At 43.2% G+C, this 20,962-nt stretch overlaps 1 protein-coding gene across 3 annotated transcripts in view; it reads right to left on the bottom strand.

Annotated features, from left to right (window-relative positions):
• Positions 1 to 20,962, bottom strand: part of DNAJC24 (DnaJ heat shock protein family (Hsp40) member C24) — a 75,425-nt gene that overhangs the window by 27,941 nt on the left and 26,522 nt on the right. For 2 of the 3 annotated variants that reach the window (XM_089673482.1, XM_089673483.1), the window contains exon 3: positions 2,072 to 2,213. In XM_089673482.1, the coding sequence (XP_089529608.1) occupies positions 2,072 to 2,213 (142 nt within the window). The remainder of the gene's footprint in view (positions 1 to 2,071; positions 2,214 to 20,962) is intronic. The other variant, XM_089673484.1, reaches the window with a different exon arrangement.

The following is a 20,962-nucleotide window of genomic DNA, read 5'->3' on the forward strand; positions in this document are numbered from 1 at the left end:
GACCATTCTTCCAGAAGGACATTTGTGAGGTCAGCACTGATGTCAGATGAGAAGGCCTGGTTCACAGTCTCCGCTCTAATTCATCCCAAAGATGTTCTATTGGGTTGAGGTCAGGACTCTGTGCAGGCCAGGCCAGTTCCTCCACCCCTCATTCATGTCTTTATGGATCTTGCTTTGTGCAGTGGTGTGCAGTCATGTTGGAACACGAAGGGGCCATACCCAACTCTTCCCGCTTCCCATGCAGTCAGACAAGTACCATTCTCCTGGCAAACGCCAAATCCAGACATGTTCATAGGATCACCAGACAGAGAAGCGTGATTATTCACTCCTGAGAACACGTTTCCACTGCTCTAGAGTTCAGTGGTGGCGTGCTTTACACCACTGCATCTGACGCTTTGCATTTACATAGTGATGTAAGGCTTGGAAGCAGCTGCTCGGCCATGGAAACCCATTCCATGAAGCTCTCTACGCACTGTTGTTGTGCTAATCTGAAGGCCACACAAAGTTTGGAGATCTTTAGCTACTGACTCTGCAGACAGTTGGTGACTTCCGTGAACTGTGCACTTCAGCATGCACTGACCCCGCTCTGTCATTTTACATGGCCTAACACTTTCTGGCTGAGTTGCTGTTGTTCCCAGTTGCTTCCACTTTGTTATAATACCACTAACAGTTGACCATGGAATATTTAGTAGCAAGGAAATTTCCCATATGGACTTATTGCACAGGTGGCAACCTATCACAGTACCATGCTTGGATTCACTGAGCTCCTGAAAGCGACCCATTCTTTCACAAATGTTTGTAGAAGCAGTCTGCATGCCTAGGTGATGATTTTATACACCTGTGGCCATGGAGGTGATTGGAACACCTGAATCCAATGATTTGGATGGATGTCCCAATATAGGTTGCCCACCCCTGCCTTTATGGGGGGCTAGATATAAACCCATTTTCAGTTCAACTAAGCTAAATACATTTCAAACGTATCAAATTAAAAGGTGTGAAAAGTCTAACGTTGGCTACACATATACATTTTCTCTAGTCAGCCTGCTCAATGAACAAGAAAAAAAAAAAAATCCCTCACTTCACACTAAACAGCATGGATGGAAAAACCTCTACTGTTTGTATCCTACCAGATGCAGCCACTGATCAGGTAGTCAGGCAGTCACTGCTCAGGTAATAATTCTCCACCTAGCTCCATTGACTTTTGTCAAGCCAGGCAGTACTAACAGGGCCACCTGTGGCTCACTTTAGGCAAATTCAGGAGGTCAACAATGTGGCCACCCCCCATAGCTTTACAATCACCAAATCTCTTGCTCCCTGCAGAGCTCTAGCATGGGCTGGTTAAAAACTAAAGGTACAGTTGGGCTTTTAAATAATTTCTGGTGATCCTGCCATGAATATTTTTCTTCAGGCACTTCCTTCTATTGGGTGAAACCGCTCGGTCTTTGTCCCCCTGTCACATCTGCCCCTGATGGAAAGTACAAATGTGCAGGCATGGTCCACGTCTGTTACTATTAGGGAACCCATGCAAACTGGGTTTTTAGCCCCGGTGCAAAAACTCTAGCATGTAGATAAGGATTGAGGGAACAGGGAGTCCTGTCCAGTCCCCCTGCCACCAACCTGTTAAAACTCTATGAGAGGCTGACAGCTACTGTACCGGGGCCACCTAGCAGTATAGTATGGGCCTAGGGATGAATGCCTAGAATGTAATGTCTTAATGGTACACCTTTGCCCTCCACTCACAGCTAAACACCAGAGCCCCATGCACCAGGGCTAAATGCCCAGTATGCATTGGGGCCTTAGGAAACCTATGCAAAGATGTTCAGCCATCTCTGGTGCAAGTAGATCAGAAGTGGCTGAGAGAGGCTGGGGGAAATAGGCAGAAAAGAGAAAAAGGTATTTCATGAACAAAAGGGAAAAACTTGGCAATTGCTTACAATACTCAGTGCACAGCAAAAGGTATACATCATCTAGATCTACGTTATTATGTATCTTTTCCATACACTACATCATTCTAGTTGCTATGGACAACACAGGCAGTTCTGTAGTACAGGACTTGCCGGAGAGGACTTACCACGGCGCTGCAAGTCGTACTCTCGCTTTTTCTCTTCATTCCCCAGAATTTTCCAAGCTTCACTGATTTCAATAAACTTGTGTGCTCCCTCTGTAGTCAGTTCAGTGTCCTCTTCCTTGTGCTGCTTGTCTGGGTGGTACTGCTCTCATGGAAAAGAAAAGAGAAAATATATAAAGAACTCAAAACTAGCCAGCTTTGTACACATGCAGTAATAAACAATCACTCAAACAGAAAATGTATGAAATGTGGAGCAATGTGAACAAAGGCCATGAGTTTTCTTTAAATACTGATGCTACAGTTATAGGTGGAGTCAGGAGAGTAAACACAGAATTCCTATGGTATACAGCAGTGGTCTCCAAACTGTGGCCCAGCCCTTTGCTTGCCTTTATCCGGGCCCTTGGGACACTGTTCATCCCACTGAAAGGAGACATTATTCTGCCCTCTGACACCAACAATGGGACATAATTACTGCAACTAACATCACCAATGGGGCACTTTCCTCCTTCCCCTAATACCAACATGGGGCACTGTTTACTCCTACCTAATACCAGGAAAATGTATTTTCTTGCTGGCCACAATCCGGCCCTCTTAAAATCTAAAGGACAGTAAATTGGTCTTTTGTTTAGAAAGTTTGGAGACCTCTGGTATACAGGATATTCCCAAACCCTGCCACCGACCCATGTCACTGCCTCTCACAGTCTGCACAAGCTTGAGATCAAATTATACAAAGTCCATCACATGAAATTCAACATCCCAAGTAAAGTCGGAAAACAGAAGGTGAAAACGCTGCACACCGAAACCCAGCCACTATACAGACAGGTGAAGATAGGGCTTCAGCCTGAACTCCTCATGGCTATGCTCCTTTGACATGTCTCGCCCCACCTATGGGGCTAAATCAGAGATACATAGGCATCCCAAGTAGAGTGCTAAGGTTTACCGAACTAGAGGTTTCATCACCACCATCAGATGTGTCTGAAAAGATGGTGGCCTGAAATGTTAGCACAACACAAGGACTGATTATTTTACTATCAAAAGACAAAACTTAATGCTTAGCAATCATCTTTAGGGCTCATTCACAGCAGGTGCAGTGACCTGCATTCTTCCACGCTGGATCAAATCAGGTCAATACAAGGGCACATAGAAAACAATGGTGTGCCTCGTCCATATCCTGATGTTGTGTACATTACACACATTCATGTGCTTTGCATTAAAATGCAGACAAACACAACACAACTTAAAAATGAAAAATCAATTATTGTTTATGTTCTGACTCTTCTTGTCACTTCACAATGGATGACATGAAAACACATGCCAAAGCACATAAAAACTCACTGTAACACAATGCAATGCATGGTAAATTTTGTAAAAGTGGTGTAGCGCTATATGTGCTGTTTGAATTAAATGATATTAACCACTTCCAGACCGGACACTTTTACCCCCTTCCTGACTAGGGCAATTTTCAGCTTTTAGCGCTATCACACTTTGAATGACAATTGCGCGGTCATGCAACACTGTACCCAAATGAATTTTTTACCATTTTTTTTAGATAGATAAAGCTTTATTTTGGTGGTATTTATTCACCACTGGGATTTGTATTTTTTTTGCTATGTAAATGAAATGTCCAAAAAATTTTTAAAAAAGTGTTTTTTTTATAACATTTTGCAAATAAATAATATTTCATCATAAATCTTAGCCAAAATTTATTCCGTTATCTTTTTAGTAAAAAAAAAAAAATCCAAATTAGTTTACAAGCAAAAATTATAATTTTTAAACATTTTTTTTTACATTTTTATTTTTTTATATTATTATTTTTTATTTATTTATTTATTTTTTACATACTGTCACCCTAGCAGTACAGTGTCACCATGGTGACACTGTACTACTTGTGAGGGGTGATAAAGATTTTTTTTTTTTTTTTTTTACACTAGATTGCTTTTACACCCATATAGGATGTAAAAGCAATCATTTCTCTTTCTCTCTGTGTGCATTCCTGCACTCATTGAGAAATACAGAGTGAGCTGTGATTGGTCACAGCTTGTCACATGGTACAAGGCTTTTGTGAATAGCCTTGTACCATGTGACCTCTGTGATCATTCACAGATTTCACACATAGTAAGCAATGATGTCAGAAGTGACATCTTGCTTACTACTTTGCATGTGATCACTGATTGGCCAATCAGTGATCACATGATCGGGACCTCGTACAGAGGTCCCGTCCGACGATCCGTGTTTCACTGTGTCCGGAGGACACAGTGGGCACCGGATTGCGGTGCTGCGCGCTCCCAGGGAGCGCGCACAAGCAGGGTGCGGGGAGGCCGTTTATAGACGGCCACCCGACCCTGCAGTGCCACCGTCCGGCCGTTTATATACAACGGCCGGTCGGGAAGTGGTTAAGAAGTTACATGCCCTGAAGAAGTCACGTGGTAGCGTGACGCAACGCGTCGGACTAGAGCGTGGTGACGTCATTACATTTGGACGGAAATCGCCATCTTGGGACTCCTTGTATGTACACTTGACTGCTGGGTCTGTGACCCTTGTTTTTATTGTGAGTAGCTTCTTGGCATTTATTTTTTACCAATAAATACTAAATTACTACACTGTGGAAGTTCTCGGACTTCTTTTTGAGCTACTTTGAAGATCTCTAAAAGGTGTGTTTGACCGTTTTTTTATTTCGGTAGGAGCTGTTCCTGTGTCCAGTCAAGGGATAGATCCATCCAGCCTGGGATCATCCGGTGATATTGCTTTATGACTCCTCGAGGGTCAGGTCTGTGAGGTGAGCACACATGGCAGAAGGTGACGGATAGATTGGCACCATTTATATGAGTGCGCAATATAAAAGTTGAAGAACTGAAAAATCTGGATATATTTTATATTTTTTTTATTCTTATTTTTATCTTTATTTTTGTGCATATAATTTTTATACATTTGGGACTTTTTGCTATTTATGTATGTCACGGTAAATAATTTGGTCACTTTGATTGCAATTATTTTTTTTTTTTTTATTATACTACACTTTATTTATTTTGTATAAGTATATTGAGTATACACAGCATTATTTATTCACATTAATATGGTTTAATATAATTTAATTCAAAACATAGCACATATACCGCTACACCACTTTTTAAAAAATTGTTTTTCATCGTATCATAGCCGGGTGTTAGCAGCTACTTCATTCCCTGAGAGGATATTTGGTAGCGCATGAGTCCACCCCCTATTTAAATGCATGGTAAATGCACATGCATTTTTGAAGGACACTGCCTGCGCAATAGGTTGAAGCATTTTACTGTGCACGCGTCTTTGAGTACGAGACTGGCAAGTACAATGCACATTGCAGGGCATCACACGGCTTAAAAATCTAATTTTGTTATAAATGTAGGCCAAAATGTATTCTGCTCCATGTCTTTGCTAAAAAAAAAATCCCAATACGTGGAAATAATTTGGTTTACATGAAAGTTATAGCGTTTAGAAATGGCGGTATATATACTGGAATTTTATTTAGTACTAATAATGGCAGAGATCAGCGACTTATAGCGGGACTGCAGCAAGCATTCTGACACTGGGGGGGAACTGACTTGGTGTCACTGACTTACCCAGTTACACCGATACACTGATCAGTGGTAAAAAAAAAAAAAAAAAATTAAAAAAAAAAAAAAAAAAGCACCGACACTGTACTAATGGCACTGAGCAGGAAGCGGTTAACATGAGGAACAATCAAAGGGTTAACTGTGTGCTGGGAGTGTTTTACTGGGGGGCTTTACTGTAATCACACTGCACTGGATGGCTGTGCACAGCCATCCAGAGCAGTGTGCCCGAGCGACAGGGAGGACTGTTAGTAAACAAAGCAGCCTTCCTCCCTGTCGGAGCTCCTCGGTAATAACCGAGCACCGGTGATTACACCTTTTTATAGGCCATCAGTTGAGACTGAACCAGTTGATATTAATTTGCACTGGTAAGCGGCAGGATAGCTTTCAAATTACTGATAAGTTTCAGCTGGTGTCTTGGCTTTCCATGTCTTTTTGCGCCTCCCTTTCATGTGTTCAATACTTTTTCCCTGTGTCATTCCATTTTATTACACAAGTTCATTTCTGAACGTATTTCTTTTGGTTTCTTGTAGGTACGGATTGCATGGGTTGTTACCGACATGTGATGAACATTTAATGTCAATAGCAGCTTTATAAATATATTTGCTGAGAAAAATGGTGACGTGTTCAATACTTATTTTACCCGATGTACACACACTCCTTTTTTTTAAACAAAAGGTTTCCATTTCTTGTTATCTTGTCTTCCTCCTCCTGTACTTATTTATTTCAGTTACTTATATAGCGCCGTCAATTTACGCAGTGCTTTACATATATATATCCTCAAGGGGTGTACAATCTAAGGTCCCTAACTTACATTCTTACCTACACATATTAGGGCCAATTTAGACAGGATCCAATTAACCTACCAGCATGTCTTTGGAGTGTGGGAGGAAACCGGAGTACCTGGAGGAAACCCACGCAGGCACAGGGAGAACATGCAAACTCCAGGCAGGTGGTGCCGAGGTTGGGATTTGACGACCCTAGTACTGCCAGGCAGAAGTGCTAACCATTTAGCCACTGTGCTGTACTTGGAGACATGACATTCTCTTAAGGTTTGCAAACAAACATTTGTACTTGATCACAACAGGTTACAGGGGCTCAAAACTTGTTGAACTGCAGGAACCGCCTGTCCTCCTACATGACAATATGCCCCAGTTTTCTGCCTGAGCCCTTTACATCCTACTGTTATGTAAAGAGGTCTTACAGGAGTAGATAGCCTGAAGCCATGGAGCCTTCCTTTGTGGCTGACATGGTTCATGGGCTGCTAATTAGATAGCATGTACTGTCAACGCTCTCCAGCTCTTCTCCTCTATTAATTGATCTTCAAGCTGGGGAAATGTTTTTTTCCCTGCATTCTTCCGAGCTGTGAGCTGCATGTGTACAATCCTATAGATCACTCAGCGTTTATTTTAAACGGAACTATGGTGTATCAGTTGGTGCACAGGGAGTTATCACTGTGGCTTTTGGCTGGTTGGAATTTTCCATTTGTCTTTCACGTTTCTTACGATTATTAGATTTGATGATTTCATTTTATACACAGACTTGGAGACTCTCTTGTGGATATCTTTAAAATAAGACTGTGGCCAGCATTTCTGTTGAAAGACATTTTAGATCAGTTCACCGCATAGAGCTTTAATATTAAGCTGACCATAGATCACAGATGTCAAACTGGTGGCCCTCCAGCTGTTTCTAAACTACAAGTCCCATGAGGCATTGCAAGATTGACAGTTACAAGCATGACTCCCAAAGGCAGAGACATGATGGGACTTGTAGTTTTGCAACAGCTGGAGGGCCGCCAGTTTGACACCCTTGCCATAGATGGAGCGAATCAATTCATCTATGGGTAGGCTGATTGCACCAAAGCTGATCCATCAATCAACTTGGGTACAACCAGAATGTTGGATTTTTAGCATGCGATTGCTGCCAGCGGCTATAGCCACTAGTAGTAATCATTGGGGTAAATTTACTAAGGGCCCATTCACACCAGAAACTGCACATAAGTGTGTATTTTTTACTGCATGTTTACATGCATTTAAATTGTGTTTGACGCACGCTTGACGTGCGTTTGCATGCGTTTTGCACTGTATCATGCAGTTGCAGTGCATTTTTCTATGCATTTTGGGCTTAGCCATTTCCTTTAAGTCCTTACTTCTTCGTAGTTTGTAGGAGAAGCATTTCCCATGATTGGTACATGCAAAATAGGGGTCCTAGTGATCACTGGGGGTCCATGCAATCACTGCACTGTGTTCTGCAAGACTTGGACTGATCTGGCTATCCTGATAAACACATGCAGTCATCAACTTACCAGTGTTCTCCTTCTGTCTGTCCATTTCTTCATAATCTGGGTAAATTCTTGCTGTAGTTTTCTCCCAGATCTGCCTTTTTTCTTCTGTTGTCCTTATAATGCTTATGTCTGGGGTCACAGAGCACAGGGTACACAGATACAAGGAGTGGAATCGGGAGGGACAGGTCATAGCAGAAGGGATATATTATAATATTTAGTAAAATAACTTTTTTTTTTTAAAAGAGGAACAGTGCAGTGAAGTGCGGTGCATTTGAAGCGCATTTTCAGTGCATTCGAAGCGCATTTGCAGTGCATTCACCTGCATTTGCAGTGCAGAAAAATGCAGCATGCGCAAATTTTTCTTTTTAACTGCACAGCATTGCAGCTGTGCATGGTAGCCAATCAGCTTCTCACTTCAGCTTGTTCAATTAAACTTTGGCAATAAAATCTGGGAGCGGATTGGTTTGTATGCAGTGTTGCACTATGTTTTTAGTCAATAACCTCCACTGTGTTTTCCTGGAAGGAACTGCTTCTCATGTCCCCTTCCCCCCACCAGCAGAAAACGATAGCACTGTGGGAAGGTGTTGATAGGGGAATCAAGCAACTTTTGAAAGAAAAAAAGAAAAAAGAAAAAAAATTGCATAATCTATGGCCTGCCTTAGTCTGACCAGACTGTTAGGACTTAACAGGACACTAAACTCTGTTTACCACTTGCCCTGCTGAGGATTTACCCCCCTTCCTGACCAGGCCATTTTTTGCATTGCTTTAACTGACAATTGCGTGCTCATGCAACGCTGCACCCAAATAAAATATATGTCCTTTTTTTCCCCCCACGAATTGAGCTTTCTTCCGATGGTATTTGATCGCCTGTGCGGTTTTTATTTTTTGCGCTATAAAAAAAAGACTGACAATTTTGAGAAAAAAAAACAATATTTTGAACTTTTTGCTATTAAACTTGTCCAGTAAAAAAAAATTTAAAAAATCTAATTTCATCATAAATTTAGGTCAAAATGTATTCTGCTACATGTATTTGCTATAAAAAAAAAAAAATCCCAATACGTGTAAATTAATTGGTTTATGTGAAAGTTATAGCGTTCACAATTGGCAGTATATATACACTGGAATTTTTTTTTTTGTACTAGTAATGGCGGCGATCAGCGACTTATAGCGGGACATGCAGCAGGCATTCTAACACTGTGGGGAACTGACATGGTGTCACTGACATTCCCAGTGACACCAATACAGTGATCAGTGCTATAAAAAAAGAAGCACTGACACTTTCTAATGGCACGTGGCAGGAAGGGGTTAACATGAGGGGCGATCAAAAGGTTAACTGTGTGCTGGGAGTGTTTTACTAGGGGGCGGAGTGTGTGTTTCACTGTAAGCACTGCTTTGGATGTCTGTACTGCGAACACTGATGTAAGTGGGGGTGAAGTATGCTTCACTTTAAGCACACTGCTTTGGATGGCTGTGCTGTGCACAGCCATCCAAAAGCAGTGTGCCCGAGCTGACGGGAGGAGAACTGTTAGTAAACAAAACAGTTCTCCTTCCCATTGGAAATCACCGGGTGCCGGTGATTGACAGCCGCGAATGGGGGCGGGGGTAGGGCTTGCACACGCCCCCTACCCGGAAATGCAAAGTCACGTGTATATATATACACACACGTGATTTTGCGCACCCGTGCCGTCCTGTAGCAGTATATCTGCTATAGGGCGGACAGGAAGCTGTTAAAGAACAAAAATTTTATTAACGTATGTATCTTTACCCAGAAAAGTCCCTTCTACTGTCTCAGCCTCCTCGAATGTTTGTTTGGTTTTTTTGCTGCTGTGATATGACTTTCTGTTAAAGGGTGGCTATGTTCTTCTTTTCCATGGTCCCAATGTATATAGGAACATAGCCACATTCTCTTGCTCGCTCCCAAGGTAGACTATTGGCCAAGGAATGTGTAATATGCATAGAACAGTGCACATGACTGATTCTAAAATGCACTGCTTGTTCCAGGCAAACAATCGTGAAGGGAAAAAAGGAGACGTTTGTGAACTCAAAGGATACAAGGAGGCAGAAAAACACAAGAAATTATTTTATAAAACATACGTTGAATGGACACAATGAGCACCAGCTCGGGAGCGAGCCTGCTCGGGTGCCCCATAGCAAGCGGTTTGTTATGGGGACACTAGGCAGGAGGGAGGGGGCGAGGGGCGTGGAGAGTTAGCAGGGGACCCGAGAAATGGAGGATCAGGGCTGCTTGTTCAAAACCCTGCACAGAGCAGGTAACTATAACATGTTTGTTGTTATTAAGGAAAAAAAAAAACAACAAGCCTTCAATATCACATTAAGTAGTGGATGCCTTCTATAGCTTCAAGCATCCTCCTGGTGTAGAATTTGCCAGTCTTCCTCCCCATGTTATGGCAATAAAACCCAGCCACCACATCGGTGACTATAGGTGCAAATTGCTTGTTCTACATCCTTAGTCAGTGCCCCTCTTCCAGCTTACTAGAAAATAAAGAGAGATTCACATACTTATAATACCTCTTACATTTGATCCCTTTTTTTTAAAATTTCCCCCACACTTTAACGCACCTGTAGAACTGATCATGCAGATTGAAGAAGATAGTCCTTGCTAATGCAGCCATGAGCTAGTTTTTAATCCACTGATTCCCCATGATGTGTAGATCATGTTCTCAGCAGTCAGAGGGTTAATAAATACATGCAGTAACTGAATAAAAAGGGTGGGTTTTTTCCCCATCTAGATTTCCAATTTGAAATGTAGTCCCACTTTCACAGTCAAATTTGGGAAAGCACCAACTACATGTTTGTTATATGTTCCATTCACAAAGCATGCCTAAAAAAAAAAAATGAACAAATATGTCTTACATTACTATAGTTGTTTCTTTGGTGCACAACATAGGTCAGACTGCAAAGTTACTTCAAAACTATTTTGAAAGTGAAACCGGGGAGGACAAAAAACAAGGAGAGACTGAGTTTCTCTCATTAGCCTACAATGCAGAACCCAAGACCGAAGATGTTTAACCCCTTTGTTAAGACAGACTGATGAGATCTGCCAGCACAGAACAGACATGTTTAATTATGGTAAATACTAGTGGTGCACCGAAATGAAAATTCATGAGCCGAAAACGAAAATTCAAAATGCACTTGGCCGAAAACCGAAATGCGCAGTTTTTGAAAATGGATATATATTTTTTGGAAAAAAAATACACTTTGAGTAAAAAAATAAAAAATAAAAATATATACCCCAATTTTTTTTAAAATATGAAAGAGGATGTTATGGCGAGTATATAGATACCCAACATGTCACGCTTTAAAATTGTGCACGCTCGTGGAATGGTGTGAAACTGCAGTACTTAAAAATCTCCATGGGTGATGCTTTACAAATTTCTACAGGTTAGCAGTGTAAAGTTACAGAGGAGGTCTAGTGTGAGAATTATTGCTCTTGCTCTGACGTCGTGGCAATATCTCACATGTGTGGTTTGAACACAATTTACATATGTGGGCATGGCCTACGTACACGTTCACCTCTACCTGCGAGCAAGGGGGGACGGGGGCACTTTAAAAAAATATGTATTTAATGTTTTGGGTTTTTTTTGCACTGCTCCTTTAAAAAAACATTTAATCACTTTTATTCTTATCACAAGAAATGCATGCATTCCTTGTGATAGAAATAATTGGTGACAGGTCCCCACATCTCTCCTCTGCAATGTAAAGCATTAGATAAAAAAAAGCATTGATCTAGTGCTTTAAAAAAAAAAAAAAAAAAAAAAATGGCTGAAACGGGAAGAGACATCGCTCTGGTCCTTCAAGGGCATAGAGTTGTATGGTGGCCATCTTTCCTTCACTCATCTCTATGCCCAGCGATGGTTCCTCAGGTAAGGCTGAACTACCGATCGGCGGCCGGTGGCGGCAGCAGGCAGCAATGGCGAGGGGCGGGGCTTTTTCAGCACCTGTAATCGGTGCTTTTTTTTTTCATTTCAGCCAACGGCCAAAACGTTTTGGCCACCGGAATTTCGGTGCATCCCTAGTAAACACTAAAGAAGCATTCCAGGTATGGATATTTTATTCATAGTTACAGATTAGACCAATATAACTATGTATATACCATTCCTGGCCAACTCCCCTGGAAGCTGCAACAGTAGACATATCTGTTCCAGTGGTCTTCCACTTGTTTCTGAGTCCTGTGCTGAGCGGCTGGCCTGCTGCATTCTGAACACAGCCTTCTCTGATTGAATGGACTGGAGAGGCAGAGTGGTGACATCATGCTCCTCACCCGAATGCAATCAAAGAACACTCTGCATTTGTTCAGAAAATGCAGAGCATTTGCTAAATGATGCTCTTGCCCAGCGGCCGACCTCCTGTGTTCAGAATGCAGCAGGCCAGCTGCTCAGCACGGGACCTGGAAGCAAATGGAGATCACTGGAGTAGCAGTATCTACTTCACTGATTTACAGCTTCCAGTGGGATCAGCCAAGAATGGTATATACATTGGACCAATGTAACAATGTATAAAATATCTATACCTGGAATTCATAACTTCCCAGTCTCCTCCTAAACATTACAAAAAAAAAACCTGAAGTTTTCAGAAAAGAGCAAATAAAACAGTATTTTCTTTTTAATTATGCCATGTGAACTGGTAATATCCCAGTGACCCACAATAAATGCTTAGTGGCCCCCCACTCAGGCTAACAAGGTTCGGTGAATTGGATGCCACTGCCTAGTGAGGGTGCAGGCTGGGGAAACAATCATCCAGACCCAAAGCACGCTGTAGATCCAGGAAGAGATAGCCCGGCCCAACTTGACTTCAAAAGTGGAAGCACGCCATACGTGGACATGAGTACTGTGACAAGCTGTAAAAAAGGATACCTCCAGTGGAGGCACCGCAATGAAAAGATAATGTAAGTGTGGCCTACCAATTACATTTTTATTGCATTTGTGTACTAGTTGGAATAATGTACTTTTCTTCTGGTAAACGAGCCAACAATGTCACCAGGACATGGGATAAAGTCATAAAAAAATGCCTTCTCAACTTTCTGTAAACATTGCAAATGTGGCTAATACATATATACTCTATATTGCCAAAAGTACTGGGACACCTCTGCAAATTATTGGATTAAGGTGTCCCAATCTCCTCCATGGCCACCGGTGAATAAAATAAAAGCACCTAGGCATGCAGACTGCTTCTACAAACATTTGTGAAAGGATGGGTCTCTCTCAGGAACTCAGTGAATTTAAGCGTGGTACCGTGATAGGTTGCCACCTGTGCAATAAGTCCATCTGTGAAATTTCCTGGCTACTAAATATTCTACAGTCAACTGTTAGTGGGATTATAACAAAGTGGAAGCAACTGAGAACAGCAACTCAGCCACAAAGAGTTAGGCCACGTAAAATGACAGAGCAGGCTCAGCGCATGCTGAAGCGCACAGCGACGAGAAGTCACCAACTGTCTGCTCCTTGGAGCTTACAATCTAGGAGGGAGGGGATAGTGGTACAGGAGGAGATAGCTGTGGGGGATAGAGTGGTAGGAAGAGTGGAGGAGATCGGCAGTTAGCAGAGGGTGGGGTAGGCTTCCTTGAAGAGGTGGGTTTTTAGGGTGCGCCTAAAGGAGAGGAGAGTGGGTAATAGTCTGATGGATTGGGGTAGGGAGTTCCAGAGGATGGGTGATGCCCTGGAGAAGTCCTGGAGGTGGGTATGGGAGGAGGAGATCAGGGAACTAGAGAGAAGGAGGTCTTGTGAGGAACGGAGAGTGCGTTTTGGGTGGTATTTGGATATTAGGTCAGTGATGTAGTTTGGGGCAGAATTATGGACAGCTTTGTACGTCAGTGTTAGCAGTTTGAATTTGATCCATTGGGCAATCGGAAGCCAGTGGAGGGATTGGCAGAGGGGGGTGGCGGAAATGGAGCGGTTGGTAAGGTGGAGGAGTCTGGCTGCCGTATTCAGGATCGACTGAAGTGGGGATAGCCTGTGGTGAGGCAGGCCAGTGAGGAGGGAGTTGCAGTAATCGAGTCATGATATGATGAGGGAGTGGATGAGCTGCTTAGTAGTTTCTGGGGTTAGGAATGGGCGTATTTTGGCGATGTTGCGGAGGTGGAGCCTGCATGAGTTTGTTAGCGATTGGACTTGGGACTGGAAGGATAGATTGGAGTCCAGAATGACACCAAGTACTCTGGCTTGCAGGGTGGGCTTGATGGTGGCATGGTTGGACGTGATGGAGAAGTCAGTGGGGGGGGTGCGCGGGCTGGGGGGAAAACTAGGAGCTCGGTTTTGGAGAGGTTCAGTTTAAGGAAATGCGGACATCCAATCTGATATGTCGTTCAGCAGGCTAGTGATTCGGGCGGAGACTGAGGGGGTGAGGCGAGGGGTCGAGAGATAGATTTGCATGTAGTCGGCATAGAGGTGGTAGTTGAAGCCATGAGAGTGTATCAGTTGGGGAGGAGGTGTAGATGGAGAAGAGAAGGGGCCCGAGGACGGAGCCTTGAGGGACCCCAACAAAGAGGGGGAGTGAGGGGGGAGGTGGTAGTGTTATAGGTAACACTAAAGGAGCGTTATTTATTGATTTTATACTAGTAATGGCAGCGATCAGCGACTTATAGCGGGACTGCGGCACCCATTCTGACACTGGGTGGGGACGAACTGCCACTGACATCTCCAGTGACACAAACACAGTGGTAAGAGTTAATAAAAAGCACCTAATACAGTGATCAGAGCTAATTAAAAGCACTGACACTGTACTAATGACACTGGGCAAGAAGGGGTTAACATCTGGGCCGATCAAAGTGTTAACTGTGTTTTAGGGAGTGTTTTTATTGTGTATTGTGTTCTGTTTTACGAAGGAGACCTGATGCATTTTATATCTCTGCTGTGCAGAGATACAAAGCAGCATGCCCATGCTGACAGGAGAGTGACTTGTGTTTACACAGAGATCTCTCCACTCTCAGTTTTGCCAACGATCACCGAGTCCCAGCCGGGACCCAGTGATTGACATCCTCAGGAGCCAATAGCAGTGTGCGCCCCCTACCCGGAAATACCAAATCACACATATTTATGTGATTTTGCACAGCGCAGCCATGCTGTAGCAGTACATCTGCTATGGGGCGGTGGGAAAGCAGTTAAAAGCTTTTGTAGATATTAAAAGAAGAAGTATAGCCAAAGTTTTTTTGGCTGTACTTCTCCTGTAGGTTACAGGAGTGTAGTTCGTTCTGCAATCCTGTGACCTGTTTACAGCAGAAAGCAGGCTAAAGCCAGCTGTCAGCTGAAGTCAAATAGCCGGTCCAGATGCTTGGACCAGCAGCTGGCTAAGCTTCTCAGCGATCTGCCAAGAGCCTGAGCCAACCCCTCCCACCCCTCCACAGCCCAGCACTCCAGTGAGCGCTGGAAGGGCAGAACAGAGAGCCAGTGACCAACAGTCACCAGCTCTCTGCAGCCTGAAGACCAAGAACTGAGCGATCGGTGTTGTTTGATCGCTTAGTTCTCAATCTTATAGCCAGCGAGGACCAGATGCAGCATCGGACCAAGGCTGCTTCCACCTAGGGGAGTATAATTTTTTAATGAATCCCATTCTTCTCTTTTAAGATTGTCACAGTTATAATTTTATACATAAAACACACAAAACGTAACTGAGTTAAATCTTTTAAAAGGTTTCTTATAAATATATTAATATTATTATTACTACTAATATAAAAGACACCTTTAATGCTTAAATTAAAGTATATGATCAGTCTTCTTGATTTTCAACACCTAAGAAAAAAAAAATCAACCCTATATAAACTAACTTTAAATGTCTGAATATTATTATGCACTTGACTAATTGTAGTATATGTATGTTACAGAGTAACCTCACAGGCTCCTATGTAAAGTGTTGTTGCTATATAATTAAAATTAATAAAAGAATAGGCCAATAGATTTCATACAGGTGGGCATTATCACATTGATGGATATGTATGTAATTTACTCATGCAACCTATTCACCGGATGAATAATAATTAGTTTACAAAAGACCACTCATCAGATTCCCCTTCATCAAAATGCACAGAGCCATTGTTCTTTCAATAATATGAATAACAAAACAATTAATTTTGCATTTCCAAGAACGCACATTAAAGCCTCATGGAGTTATATAGAGTGACTGGTACAGAGGCTGTAAACTGCAGGGCCAAGAAATGATGGGTGGTGAGTAACAAACACAAAGAAAAAAAACCACTGACAGCAACCCAAGGCATGCTAATAGATCGTAAAACTTTCCACTTTAGACACGCAAAGGTTTAACTACCTGTCAGCTGCAACAGCATTCAAAAGCATATCGTTTCTTATTCCAGTTAATGTAGATCTACACCCAATCACTAAAGCCCTAAAGATAATCTTGAACATGTTATTGCTGCAACTTACATTAAAATATCTGGAGATCCTGCCATGATGGTCCTTATTCAGGCATTTTACTGTTAGGGGGTGACAACTGTTATGCTCCTGCATTGTCACCCAGTCACATGGACCCTTCCCTGTATGAGACTACAAGGGACTGTAGTAATGGAAACAGAGGGAAGTATCATACCAGTTGGGCTGCACTCGGGATGGAGACAGAGGGGAGTATCAGATAAGTTGGGCTGCACTCGGGATGGAGACAGAGGGGAGTATCAGATAAGTTGGGCTGCACTCGAGATGGAGACAGAGGAAAGTATCAGATAAGTTGGGCTGCACTCGGGATGGAGACAGAGGGGAGTATCAGATAAGTTGGGCTGCACTCGAGATGGAGACAGAGGGGAGTGTCAGATAAGTTGGGCTGCTTTAGAGATGGAGGCAGAGGGGAGTATCAGATAAGTTGGGCTGCACTCGAGATGGAGGCAGAGGGGAGTATCAGATAAGTTGGGCTGCACTCGAGATGGAGACAGAGGGGAGTATCAGATAAGTTGGGCTGCACTCGAGATGGAGACAGAGGGGAGTATCAGATAAGTTGGGCTGCTTTAGAGATGGAGACAGAGGGGAGTATCAGATAAGTTGGGCTGCACTCGAGATGGAGACAGAGGGGAGTATCAGATAAGTTGGGCTGCACTCGAGATGGAGGCAGAGGGGAGTATCAGATAAGTTGGGCTGCTTTAGAGATGGAGACAGAGGGAAGTATCAGATAAGTTGGGCTGCACTCGAGATGGAGACAGAGGGGAGTATCAGATAAGTTGGGCTGCACTCGAGATGGAGGCAGAGGGGAGTATCAGATAAGTTGGGCTGCACTCGAGATGGAGGCAGAGGGGAGTATCAGATAAGTTGGGCTGCACTCGAGATGGAGACAGAGGAAAGTATCAGATAAGTTGGGCTGCACTCGGGATGGAGACAGAGGGGAGTATCAGATAAGTTGGGCTGCACTCGAGATGGAGACAGAGGGGAGTGTCAGATAAGTTGGGCTGCTTTAGAGATGGAGGCAGAGGGGAGTATCAGATAAGTTGGGCTGCACTCGAGATGGAGGCAGAGGGGAGTATCAGATAAGTTGGGCTGCACTCGAGATGGAGACAGAGGGGAGTATCAGATAAGTTGGGCTGCACTCGAGATGGAGACAGAGGGGAGTATCAGATAAGTTGGGCTGCTTTAGAGATGGAGACAGAGGGGAGTATCAGATAAGTTGGGCTGCACTCGAGATGGAGACAGAGGGGAGTATCAGATAAGTTGGGCTGCACTCGAGATGGAGGCAGAGGGGAGTATCAGATAAGTTGGGCTGCTTTAGAGATGGAGACAGAGGGAAGTATCAGATAAGTTGGGCTGCACTCGAGATGGAGACAGAGGGGAGTATCAGATAAGTTGGGCTGCACTCGAGATGGAGGCAGAGGGGAGTATCAGATAAGTTGGGCTGCACTCGAGATGGAGGCAGAGGGGAGTATCAGATAAGTTGGGCTGCACTCGAGATGGAGACAGAGGGGAGTATCAGATAAGTTGGGCTGCACTCCAGATGGAGACAGAGGGGGGTATCAGATAAGTTGCGCTGCACTCAATAGGGTGGGGGCAAGTTCTAAAGGACAACTTATACCAAAAGGTATAGTGGTCTTCTAGGAAACCTCATGAGTTTCATAAGGTAAGCCTGCCACAGACGGTTCGAATCTCAGCGGGTTCAGCAGGATGTATGCGTAGGCTGAATGTGCCAAAGTTAGTCGATCGATCAACTTGAGTACAACCAGCCTGTCGGATTTTACATGCGATTATCTCTAGCGTCTGTTATAGCCGTTAGCAATAATCACGGTCTTCTCCCGGTGGGGATGGCTTCCCCGTCCCACCGCCAGGAGAACACAATGGCTCAGCGGGAGGGATTCCCCCATCAACACTGACTGATCGAGTGAAGTTCTTTCCTGCAACCCATGGCTGCAGGAAAGAAACTTGCACCGTCTATGGCTTGTCTTAGAGTTCCCCTAAACAGCTCTTTTCAATGTCCTATTTGATGATTCACAATAATAATCTAGTACTCCACACCCCAACTCTCAAATTAAAAGAGGTTTTGCAGTGTTGGCTACAACATGTCTGGCACCCACCTGCAAGCCAAAGTAGAATTAATAGAATTTCTACTTTATATGGGATTTCTTTTCGCAGAACACAGAATGGTTACAGCCTCCTAATTATGCTTTGTCTAATAGTAAAGGAAATCAACCCAGTGCGTGACTATTGCAATTAACAGTACACTGTCACCTCCTCCAGAACCTTGGCGCTTGAGTCTCCATTTACACGTAAAAGGATTTTAGCGGCTAAGCCTCAGGCCAGTGCAGAGTCAGCTTCATTCTGAGACAGAATGCAACATTTGGGATTAACACGTTAGGGCAGTAAATAAAGGAAGAAAAGTGGGCATCACCTAGAGCAACCAGATGACAAGGGACAGCTTCCAGATATCATTTCCTTGCAGGCAAGAGGATGACTGGGGCAACAAGGACACATCACCTTTGTCCTGGTTTAGAAAGCCTTTAGCTATAGACATAGAACACCTTCTGCAAAAATATACATTCATCCACATTTATAACATTTCTGTATTGAAGTATACAGAGTTACTACCATGTTCAGTACGTTGCAGGTGCAATGGACAGGCTCCTGCAAACTCTTCCTCCAGCCCCAGGTCTGTAAGGAGATATGGGGCTGGAGGAAAACAATGGATCACATGTGCTGTGACAGCAGATGCTCCATTGAGGTCTGAGTCCCTATGCCACAGGGGAAGATGGGACTTCGCACAGCCATGTCATCCATTCACAGAAATCTGTGAAAGGAAGGAGTATGTCTCCACCCACACAGCCATGATAAATTCAAAAGGAAACAAGATGCTGCAGAGAGAAGCACCCCATGGTTCAGGCAAGTGGGGAGGGCATTATCTGGGGAACCATGACCATGTTTCATGGTCTCCACAAATATAGGTGTAAAGTGAAACATGGTCAAAAAAAGGTGGATTAGCTTGTAATTTTTTGGGTAGGATTACTCCCATGCTAAAATGACAGATGCTTTAGGCCTCATGCACCCAGGGTGTTTTTGCAGCCGCTTTCAGGAGCGTCAGGTGTTTTTTTTTTTTACTTCTTGTAAATTGCTATCCATATTATCCTAAGTGTCCATGCACACAGACTTTTAGGAGCTTTTAGTGGCAGGAGCATTTACAAGCACGAAAAAACATCCAGGAGCAGCAGCATTTTGGCCAAAAAAAACGCTTGATGCATGTAAATGAGTCTAAACACATGTTAACACCAGGCGTGTTTAGCACTTCAGTGTTAATTTATTTCAATGGCCAGAATAAATAAATTGGCCAATTAAATGAATGAATGCCCAAGCACTTGATTCTTGTAAACACGACTAAACGCTTGCACAAGCATTAGTTACTTTTAGGGCTCATGTACACGGGGCATTTGGAAAACTCTTCTGAACGATGGAAACTGACTGCTGGAAAACGTAAGTTAAAAAACGTCAGTTTAGCCACGTTTATGTGCGTTTGTGTTTAGAAGCGTTTTTAAAAAAGACAACCTCATGAGACCTTCCCAAATGCCCAGAATGCGCTGAAAAATAGTAAAAAAATTAACTAGTTCAGAAATTTTGAGAGAAAGAGAGAGAGCAGAAGCAGAGAGAGCTGTATGTGTTGAGATGACCTGTCTTTTCTGGTGTATTCACTATGGATCCCATCATGAGCATAATGCGGCACGTTCTACCATTTCTTCCTTCACACGAAACCTGGAACTGACTGCGCTGGTGTACCGGGTCTATTTGAATACACGGAAAACGTTTTGCATGCATTTCTGATTATGGAAAAAGGCTCTGGACAGCATCTGGACATGGAACAGATAAAAACAATTCTAAAAACAAACGCTGTTAACCGTGTTTACAAGTGTTTGGCGTTTGAAACGCCGGTAAAATCTACTCCTGAACGCAAGTTTGGTGCATTAAAAAAAAAACGACTGTAAACTCATCCGCCTGTAAATGACTGTGTACATGGACACATAGGAAAACATTAGGGAGAGTTCAGGGGCTGCTGAAAAAAAAAAAACAAAAAAAAAAAACGCAGAAAAGCTCCTAAACGTGAGTTTATCAGTGTACATGAGCCCTTACAAGCATCAGGCAGTTTTTCTGCAAAAACGCTTCTGCCGGAAGGAAGGCTGCTAGGATACGTTTTTGTTTTTTTAATGTTCTCTGTACACGAGACCTTAGAACTGTCAAATTCATACATGCGTTGAAAATTCATTAATTAGATATATACACTTTCTCTGGCCTATATACACTTTCTCTGGCCTACTAAAGTAGTTTGTTGGAACAGAATGGAGAATCGGGGAGATCAGACAACACAGACTGCAGAGTGTCACACTGGAGGGACTTCTCCCTTCGTTTTAGAGACAGGACCATCTGCCTGTGTTGAAGGGCTTTTCTTGGCATGAGTAGGGTTTTGCTTTTTCAGTACAAGTCTATGGGAATACAGATGCACCTGTCAATGAATTGTGAATGCGCTTAGAAATGTCTCCTACTGATGTAAACTGATGGTTTAGTCAAGGATTCCCAGGCTGCCAACAAGCACGTAGTTAATGGT

This window comes from Staurois parvus, unplaced genomic scaffold, assembly GCF_062004578.1.
Source record: "Staurois parvus isolate SC_StPar_1 unplaced genomic scaffold, SC_StPar_1.0 ptg000138l, whole genome shotgun sequence".
In the NCBI taxonomy this organism is placed as follows: domain Eukaryota; kingdom Metazoa; phylum Chordata; class Amphibia; order Anura; family Ranidae; genus Staurois; species Staurois parvus.